This window comes from Chaetura pelagica, unplaced genomic scaffold, assembly GCF_000747805.2.
Source record: "Chaetura pelagica isolate M959 unplaced genomic scaffold, ChaPel_1.0 scaffold62, whole genome shotgun sequence".
NCBI lineage: Eukaryota > Metazoa > Chordata > Aves > Apodiformes > Apodidae > Chaetura > Chaetura pelagica.
In genome coordinates this window covers 340,006-350,384 of record NW_009952438.1, presented here as the reverse complement: position 1 = coordinate 350,384, position 10,379 = coordinate 340,006, and the positions used below count along the sequence as shown (strand labels likewise).

General features: G+C 47.0%; 1 protein-coding gene across 3 annotated transcripts in view; it reads left to right on the top strand.

Annotated features, from left to right (window-relative positions):
* The window catches only part of FYN (FYN proto-oncogene, Src family tyrosine kinase), a 39,941-nt gene extending 33,132 nt beyond the window's left edge, over positions 1 to 6,809 (top strand). For all 3 annotated transcript variants that reach the window (XM_010008383.1, XM_010008384.1, XM_010008382.1), the window contains one exon: positions 6,166 to 6,809. In XM_010008383.1, coding sequence (XP_010006685.1) covers positions 6,166 to 6,374 — 209 coding nt within the window. In that variant the 3' untranslated portion in view covers positions 6,375 to 6,809. The remainder of the gene's footprint in view (positions 1 to 6,165) is intronic.
* Positions 6,810 to 10,379: the final 3,570 nt, after the last annotated feature.

Genomic DNA, 10,379 nt, shown 5'->3' with positions numbered 1-10,379 from the left:
AGCAGAGGAAGGACCTCCTGAAAGGATAAAGCTTCGTGAATTCAGGTCCTTGCCTGGGGCAGGACATGGGGTTCAGGTGCACCCACAGGGCTTTTCCTGCCCTCACAGCATGTCTTGCATGAGGAGGAAAAGATGGGGGAGTTCAGCCACCCTGGGAGACAGGACTCAGGCTTCCCTCACCCAAGCAGACAACCCATAGGTGAGAGAATGCAGTTTGTAGGCACTGCCAACCACTTTGGCACCCAAGGCATGAGGATTTGCAAGCTCTGAAAAGGGTCAGCCTTGAAAAACAGAGCGTCATGGAGCTGTCACTCTGCTGCAATACCTGGTTCCTGAAGGAGTTGTGGGCACCTTGTCCTGATGTTTCTTTCAGCAGGCCAGGGGGAGTGGGGAGAGGCCCTCAGACAGAGGGATTGTTCTCTGGCTTGACAAGATCTTAGTGCCTGGAGAGGTTACAGAACACAGCCCCATCCTCTGAAGGTGACCATGCCCACAGGGCACTGCATCCCATGCCTTGGAGAACCAGGTGTTGCTTTAACCTTGTGTAAAAGGAGGGAGAATCATCACAAGGAGGACAGAAGGAGAAGGCAGGGAGTATAGAGGAGGGGAATAGACTGTGTGGAACAGGACGTGACATCCATTATCCCCCAGATTCCATCCAGTCCCTGTCCTGATGCCCCGTTGTGCAAGGGAGGCTGGAGCAGTGGCAGAACGTGTGAGCAGTAAAGACCGTGCTGGCAGAGAGGAAGATCAGGCTGGAGTTCACAATCAAGCCTTGCCCCAGGCCCCATAGCTCCCACAAGCAAGACTGACTTTTGGAGGGGTGTCTTCATCTGCATCCTTCAGCCTGTTCCTCTGTCAGTGGATGGGATGGACTGCTCTGGCCATTAATTCATTAGTGCTTTTCCTGGCCTTCCCTAATGCTTTCCCATTCTTTTCACAAGGCAGCAGGTTGAAATGAACAACCTGCACAGTATTTCTGGGCATTGTGGTTCTACTTTCTTTATTACAGTGGGGAAATGAAAACTAGATATGGGCAGAAGAGGAGCCAAGTGTGAAAACCAGCCTGCTTAGTCAGCCTTTTTCAGTGTCTGTTTCTTTCCCCTTTCACAAATTGCCCCCCCTTGGATCTTAGCTTTGGGTTTTTGGATGGAGTTTAAGAGTAGGAGGCTGCATTTCTCTACCAGCAGCCAGAGAATTCAGGGGGTTTTAACATGATGGCTTTTGACAGGCAAAAACCTCAGCTGCACTAAACAAGCAGCTCTGGACTTGTCCCTTCCCCTTCCTACTGCCCGTGTCACATCAGGAGTGTTTACCTGTGGTGCCCGGTGTGGCAGCCAGTGCTGTGCTCCCCACCTTGCTCCCCTGGCCAGGCAGGTCTCTCAGGTTGGGCTGCAGGTCCTGGGGAGCCTGCTCAGCCTCCCCATCCCTGGGAAGCACACGGTGCCTGCAGGGTGAGCTGCCCCAGGCTCAGGCCAAGTGAATCATCATCACGTGTTTTCAGAAAAACCAAAGCAAACCAGCCAACCCACCAAGCAAACCAGCAAGCAAAAGCAAAAGACAGATCTTGACAGCCTGGCCTCGTTGGGTGTGTTGAGGGTGAGGAGCTGTGTGGGGTTTTTCAGGCCTTGATTTCTAACTGAAGTGCATGACGTCCAGATTTGCAGAACTTGTTACAGCTTTTTGTACAGAAATAACCAGGCTGGTGCTGTGCTCAGTGAGCACAGCTTTGTGCTGCAGAGGTGTTGTCTCCCTCCAGGCACTGCACATCGTGCCTGCCTCTGGGATCATCCCCCTGCCTAAGCCCCTTATCCCATCCCAGTGCCCTCACCTCTGGCTTTTCTTTGGGGCTGCCCATGGAAGTTAGGAATTCTGCTTCTAGATCAAGCTGAACAATAACCCCAAATCAGCCTGTCCCCACTGTGCCTCTCTCTTGTGAGAGCATGCTCTGAGTGCCATCATGACCCAGCCCCTCTGGAGGACTCCACAGTGTTACCTTCTCAGCTGTCCTAGAGAAGGGCCAGCATGTCCAACGTGCCTGAGGAACCTTTGAACACGAGCAGAGGCACATCTCTGGGTTCCTGGAGAATCTGAAATACAGCATTCCTGGGGATGGACAGCAACTGAGCTGTTGTTTTCTGGCTCCCACTTGAAGCCTTTGTGTCTGTATCTGTTTGATCTTTGGTCTGAGAGGAAGCACTAGAGCTTGAGGGAGAAGAAAGCAAGAGTAACGTGGCTTAAAACCATCACTGCCCTCACTGGGCTTCACGTTGCCCAGAGTAATCTACACGAGTTGTTAGCTCTGGGAGTGGGGAAGCTGCCTAGATGCAGGAATGTTTCCTGACTTCTGGAAGAGCAGCGTTGCCCAGATCTGTGCTAGCTGCTCATCTGCTGTGCTCCCTCTGAACAAGCCCCTCAGAGCACTGCAAAGCACTTCCCAGTGTTTCCTTTAGCCACAACTGGAAGCTTTACACCCTCTTCCGTGTCACAGGAACTCTTAGACTGCAGCTTTTCTAGGACAAGCCAGGCAGCATTGCATTTCTCCCCCCAGGCCACATGAGCAGTAGATTCTTACTGTACTGAGTATTCAAGTAGCCATATCCTGTGGTTAGTGGAGGTTTCACTAATAAAGCTGCATGGTGGGAGGTTATTTCAGTTTTGCTCCTCTCAGCAAATAAAGAGCTAATGGAAAAGCCATCTTTTGGAAATTGGATGCTTCCTTTTTGGTAGTTCTGGAAACGTGATGAGCTCAAGCTGATGTTCAGGCAGGTGAGATGGCTGTAACCCACAGAAGAACATTGCTGAGTAGCTTCTTCCACAGATGGAAGGATTTTAGGATAAACTTTTAAGGGGTGTAACAGCACACTGCAAGCAGAATGTCATTTATTATTTACCAAAAGAGTTGAAACTCTTGGGTGTTCATTAGGAGAGGGGAGTTGAACAGGCTGTTCAGATATTCTCTCTGTGGTGTTAGAAGTGCCGACACAACAGGCTCCTGCAGTCAGAAGAGAAGCACTGATACTTGCAGGCTAAGAAAAGCAAATCTAGATAATAGGTTTGTAAACATAAATAGGCCTTTTAAGATGTAAGAAGCATACCTTGAAACACTGCTGGTTTTACAAGTCTGACTAATAATCCAATCGATTTTGAAAAGGAAATTATTTGAAAATCCTTTTTTAAATCCCTGGCCCAGCTCAGCACCAGCAGGATTTCTTTGGCAAGTCCTGGGTGCTGCAGCCCTTGCTGGACGTGTGAATTCCAGTGAGGAACATGAGGGTTACTTGATTTAGCTTCATGTCTGGGTTTTACTGGGAGGAGGGGAAAGAAGAAAGGAAAGGAAGGGCATTTTCCTGGACTGTACTGTGATGAGCAAAACCTGGCTTCACTGACTTCCCAGGGACAACAAATGACTGTGGTTTCAGACAGCAGGGTCTGTTTTCTGTGGGTTTGTTTGTTTTTTCCTATCTTCTTTTTTTTAAAAAAAGAAAAAGGGGAAGTGAAGAGCTGTTGATGTTTTCTCTCCCCCCTCTCTCTCCTCAGGGTTTATCTCCCAGTGCAGAGTTCATGATCAAGTTTCAGCATGTGCTTTGCAGCACTGAGTAATGCACTGGATAAAAATACTAAACGTGATATCTTAGAATAACAGATCAGTTGGGAAGGAGCTTTCCTTCTGCCGTTGCTGCCTCCCATGTTGTATTTAAAGGGGCATTGCCACAATCAAAGGAAAGAATGCAGCTTGGTTTTGGTTTAGGTGTGTATGATAGATGAGTCACTGCTTGTAGTTATTTGTTTAGCCTTTAATATATAAAGGGAGCAAGGCACTGGAGAAGTTCTTGTCCCAAAACATGAGCCAATTCAGCCAATCCAAAGACAAGGGTATGAAAAAAGGATGTGGTTTTATATTCAAAACACAAAGTTAAAAACCTAATATTTGAGAACACAATGTGAACTAGATGCCCTTTTTTTTTCTTGTAGCATCTTGAAAACAGCAAGTCCAGAAGGTCTGGGGTGGCAATGACTAACAGCCCACTAGCATTGTTTTGCAATTTAATTTAAAAAGCAGAATATGTTTTTAAATGCTCCTGTTGGGTAATGAGGAACAGCCAAAAAGTTTGTTCAGTGTGTGGCAAGCTTTTCTGGTTGGGAGCCTGTAGGACCTGACAACATCAGTTTGCAGTTGGTAATACAGGGGAACCTTAACTCTGTGCAGAACCTGGTGTCTGCAGAGGACCAGTATAACACTGTTTTTATCACTCTGTATGGCACCTAAACTGGCCCATGGGACCACAAAGTGTTCATCCCTGCTCATAAACATTTAACAGCAAAAATACAGTGGGTGGATACAGGTGATGAACACAAGAAACCAGTGCTAGAGCCTTGGGCTGCAAGGCAGGGAACATGGGAAATCAGTAACATCACCTTTCTCTTTGAAGTGATCACTGCTAAAGGAAAGGGCAGCTCTGCTCTGGGAGAGTTGGGGTGTTCAGCCTGGAGAAGAGAAGGCTCCAGGGAGACCTTAGAGCACCTTCCAGGGCCTGAAGGGGCTCCAGGAAAGCTGGGGAGGGGCTTGGGACAAGGGCAGGGAGGGAGAGGACAAGGGGGAATGGATGAAAACTAGAGGAGGGGAGACTGAGGTGAGACATGAGGAGGGAATTGTGGAGTGTGAGGGAGGTGAGAGCCTGGCCCAGGTTGCCCAGGGAAGCTGTGGCTGCCCCATCCCTGGCAGTGTTGAAGGGCAGGTTGGATGGGGCTTGGAGCAGCCTGGGCTGGTGGGAGGTGTCCCTGCCCATGCAGGGGGTGGGACTGGGTGGTCTTGAAGGTCCTTTCCAACTCAAACCATTCTATGATTCTATAGTATCAGCAGCAGCAAACTACCCTGTCAAGGCAAGAGGAAAAGGTATTTTGTAATCCTAACATGAGGTGAGAATCTAGATATGGATGGTCAGGAAAGGCTGTATTTTGCAGATGCTTCTTCCAAAACATCTTTAAGAATTAAACAAAGCCAGAACATGAGGACAGAGTATCCAATACTACAGATAAGCTACCAGCCTAAATGCCATGCAGTGTAAGGATACTACTCCCACTAGTCAAGGTGTAGAGTAGACAAATAAATCTGTACTGAAGAAGATGGTTGAATTATTTTCCACAAATAAGTTTAGCAAAATATGGGGTAGAGGGAAAAGAGAAGATCCCCTGGGTCCTAAAGGTGGGAAAGGAAAGTTCTTCAAGAGGACACCCTGAAAGAACAGAGTGGAGGAGACCCAGGGAAGGATGGTGTCCTGGAAGCCAAGGGGGTGAAAAGCTACCAGAAAGAGCAAACATCAAGGCCAGGGTTTCTAGATTCAGTCATGGAGTGTCCCTCCCAGGTCCCCTGCAGAGCTGCTTGGCAGGAGCCACTAATTCAGGGGACTGGAACCTGCAGGTACTTTTCATTCAATTAACATGCAGTGAAAACCAGTTCAGCAGAGGAATGAAGGGTGGAAGGGGTTGCACAGAGAAGTGCAACAGGGCCTGGCTTGCCTCTTAGAGACAAGAATGGTGGGGTGTGGTTCTGCAGTGGAGCTGCTTTGCTCAGGGGTTGACTTGTCTTCTGAGCAGCTTTGTTCTCTTCTGGGTAGGGATGGAATAATGCAGGAGACAATACTGACCAGCACAGACACAGGGAGAGCAGCTTGGTAGCTGGAGTGAGCTGAGCCAGCCTGGAGGGCAACGCTGCTGGACATCCCTGCTGGCCCAGAGTGGCAGGGTTTGTCTTGAAGTCTCTGCAGCATGACCCCACAGGGCACTTCAAGAAAGGCCCACACTCAGTGTGAGGGATTCAGAAATTCCTCTTAATCTCTAGTCTTTTGAACAGTGTTTGCTATCGACCCACTTCACACAGGACGTTTCATGGGGAGGGACCACACCAAGTCCTGCCAGCTGGGAGGGAGCCAGGAGGGGAACCATGGGAGCAGCATTTAACTCATCCCTGGGTTCTGAAGCCCTCTCCTGAGAAAGAAAATAGTCCAGGTTACCTGGCAGTAGATGAGGAGCTGGAACAGGACACCGGGGCGATTTTGTTTCGCGCGTCTGAACCAAAATAAATGAGTATGATTGAAAAAAGTGTAAGCAGACCTGGTTAGTCACACTCAGGTTAATGTTCCTGGGTTTTTCTGCCCTGTCCAGGCATGAATAACCGTGAAGTCTTGGAGCAAGTAGAACGTGGCTACAGGATGCCCTGTCCTCAGGACTGCCCCATCTCCTTGCACGAGCTCATGATCCACTGCTGGAAAAAAGACCCAGAGGAGCGTCCAACTTTCGAGTACTTGCAGGGATTCCTTGAAGACTACTTCACTGCAACAGAACCCCAGTACCAGCCCGGGGACAACCTGTAAACCCTGCTCTTCAGGCACTGTCAACAATCACCAGGTTCCTCAGCCCTGCCCCACCTGTCCTTCACCTCCCAGCTCCATGACCAGCTTCTCCAGAGGGCAGCATCTTCCAGCACCGCCGTGCACGGGAGGGGCTGGAGCTGGGCCCTTCTGCAGCCCCTGCCTCTCACCACTTGTCCTAAATAATCTGAATGTCCTGGATGAAAAGGAGGAAAAAAAAAAAACAACAACACTTTTTTTTTTTTCTTTTTTCCTTAATGAAAGACTCCAAAACTGCATTGTCTTGATGTTATGTAAACTGCAAAACCTCTGTCCAGTGTAAATAGTAACTCAGTGCCAATAACTGATCCTAGTGCTTTCCTTTTTTTAAAATGCAAAACCTATGTGATTTTAACTAGTCTTCTCCTGATTCAACTAAAAGTATTATTTTCCAGAAGTGGCCTCTTTGTCTAAAACATTTTTTTTCATGTTTTAACAAATAAAATAAAATTTAAAAAAAATAATAATTAAAAAAAAAATCAGGACAGGTGTTTGGGTTTTTTGCTTTTTTATATATAAAATATATATAATATATATACATACCTGTACATACAGTATATGGGTGCTAGTGCAGAGGAAACTCATTTGGAATGGAATGACTCCTGCTGCAGCAGTACCCAGAAAGTGATAATTTTACTGCAGACATGAAACCACTGGTGGGATTCTGAAAGCCAGTGATCTAATTTTTGGCTTTTGCCAAGCATGATTTTTTTTAAATTGGATTGCACTTTTTTTTTTTTGTTTGTTTATGATTATGTACCTGTAGATGGTTGTACGTTTGCTCTTTCAGGAATCATGTGCTGCATTTACAGTGATGTTTCCAGCGTTTGACAAGTGTGTGATGGTTTGTTCTTGAAGTTTAAAGCGGACGCGTTTAAAGCCAGAAAACTCCACCGGCTCCGTGGGAACTGGACAAATGGAAACTGCAAGGACTGCTTGTCTCAAAAAAAAACAACCCTGTGTACTGAAAGTTTTGAAGAGGTTTCTTAAACAGTGTAACTACCTTCAGGTGGTCTGAAGACCCCAGCGTTCCAGCCATGCCCACCTGCTGCTCACGCAGCCCGGATCTTTCTGTTCCGTGTGTAACATTTTTCCATTGTAAAAATAAGTGTGTTAAATGTCCTGTACTGCTAATGAAATTACTTTCTCTGTGTCTGCAAGTTCTCCAGTGGAATTACTATGCACTTCTGTACATTTCATGGGGGATGCACAGAACAAAGTATTACCTTTTCAGTTGTCTGTACCAGCCTTGAATTACTTACGTTTAACCAAAAAAAAGAAATTCCTTCCTATTTCTATTGAGTTTTTAATACTGAGTTGCAAATTTTAAAGTCTTAATTACATTTTGTTATGGTTGATTTGCAAGTTTACATTTTAAAACTGTTTAACTTTCTTAATTTAGTAATTAAAAAAAAAAAAAAGAAAAAAAAAAAAAAAGAGCATTTTACATCTGGATAGTTGTTCTTTTGTTTGAACTCTGGAGATAATGGTGGAGATAAAAACTTTTCCAGAAGGGGTGTCAGGCCATTTGGGGCATCATACTTCATAGGACTATGCAGACCAGTCACCTCTGGGACATCATTTTCCAAATCATGAAGTCAATCTGGTTTTTAACAGCTGGAGTTCAGCTGTGAGGACGATGGCTGAGTGCATAACTGTTCTCTCATTTCTGTTCCACAAGCAGGTTGTTCTTCCATAGTTCTGTTGCATTGAACATGAATACAACTGTTGCAGGAAAATATTTTCTATGCCTTGTATTGATGCTTTTGCTTTAAAATATTGCAGCCAAGTAAGAACTTCCTGGCAGTTGAAACTTTTTTTCTACTTATTTAATACTTAGATTGTGAATTCCTAACCTGAATATTCACACCTTTTCTAAAGAGAACCTGTTCCCGTTCCTGGAAACTAACCCAATAATGAATTGAGATTCAGAGAACAAATGATCATCGTTGTTTTCGTATTTTCTATACGAACCATTGACTGAAAATCTTCTTGCAAGGGAAGGTTCCACACCCTGCCTTTCTTGAAGTGTGAGTTTATGTGGCAGTGTTGCTTGTTACCAGATTTCCATGGCAAGTGGGTTAACGCTTCACACGTAAAGTCTGTAACAATGTCCTGTACATGATCTATTCAGTGTTGCTGTACCTGTAGCTGTGGAGTACTGGAGAGGCCATCATTCCTGTTGGACTTTTAGCCCCCTCTCAGTACCTACAAAGCTGTGGCCCTCCCTGTCCCACAGCTGCCCCCCTGCCTTAAAAGGGCCCCCCCGACCCGAGGACGCTGCGGTAGCTCGGCGGGCTGGCAACGCGCGGCCCCCCTGCCCAGCTCCTCAGCAGCCACAAACCCCACTGCAGGCTCCATCTGTAATGCGGGACGAGCCTCAAACACTCGTTTTGCCTCTGCTCCTCCCTGGGAGCAGGACCCAGCCGGGGCGTTGTTGGGGTTTGATGGGCTGTGCTTGGGATCCCGTGGTTTGTCGTTCCTTGTGCCGCGCTCGGTCCGCGGGCGCCGTGCTGGTCTGTGCCCGCAGCTGCCTTGTGTGCAGGCTGGTGCCACTGCTGAGGGGCAAATCCAGACCAGTCCTCCTCAGTAGCTCTGCTGCTTCTTTTTCTTAATGTTGGGAGTTTTGTTGTTTGGGTTTTTTAATCTCTCAAATAAAAACAAAAACAAAAGACATTAGCGAAAAATGCAAGCAAGGTTGTTAGCATTTTTGCTAGGAATTAAGGAAAACCTTTCCCCAAACACTGTGTATGGACCACAAAGAGCTGTGTGGTGACTGTAAAACTGAACTAGCAGATTAAAAGCCTCCTGATCACCAATTTTCAAATGTAAGGCTAAACAGATCCTGTCTAGATTAAAACAACTGGCCAGATGTGCTCCCCACCAGTACACCTGGCAACCAGTCCTTGGTGTGGCAGCAAAGCTCCAGAACAGGTGACCTGCCAGCAGCTGGGAGGACTCCAGGGGGTGACCCAGGTATCTCAGCCAAGCCTAATCCAATGCCAGTCCCAGGAAGACCAACAGTCCCAGGAAATGCTGCAAAAGGGATTGTTGCTGTAATCAGTGATGTGAACATATTTCTGGGGGAAGGAAATGACATGAGACTTGGTGGGTCTTCTGAAAGGCCCCAAGCTTGTCAGAGGCACTAACAGGGTACTCTGTGGTTTCTGCAGACAGTGCCCGACTTAGTTCAGAGTGATGTTCTTGTTTGGATTTCACTACCACTAGAAAAGCAAAGACAAAAAAAAGGAATGTGATGAACTGCTAAAATTACAAGAACGAGCACAAATGGAAAATCTGTCTCTCCAGTGTAAGTAAGTGTACCTGCTGAAGCCTCTAGCCTGGAAAGGACTACCTGCAGAAGGCAGATTGCTAGCTGGATTTGACCTTGCCACGTTACTTCAAGGTGAGTAGGGAGTTGCTCAAATGTATGATAATCTGCACCATCCTTTCCTGAAATGCTGCAATAAAAGCTGCAGTGCAGTAATGAACGCTGCCACATCGTACCCCAGGGGCTTCAGAGCCTCACATGAGGCTGAGCCCGAGCATGCAGGAGCTATTAGGAGATGTACAGTAGCTCCTCTTCTAATGTGTAGACAATAATCATTCATCAAAGAAGGCTTTTCCTGTCTGATGGGAAATTACCACCAGCAGTGCAGACAAAAGGATATTTATTTTCCCCGATGGTGGGTCGGAGGGTCTGTCTGTCGTTCAGGCATAATTGAGGTCTGTTTGTAGCTCAGAGACCTCATTGTGTTCTGCAATCTCACTCAGCAGTGATTACAGTTTCCTGTGACTCATGCCCAGGGACATGTTCTTGCTGCAGAGGCTGCTGGTGCTGGGGCCAGTGTTCCCTGCTGGGGCCAGTGGCCAGTGTTCCCTGCCACCTCCAGGGAAGATTTGGGCGCTTCAAATTGGGATTTTCCTGCTCAGCCAAACCAGCACCCGGCAGAAGATGGAAAGAGGCCC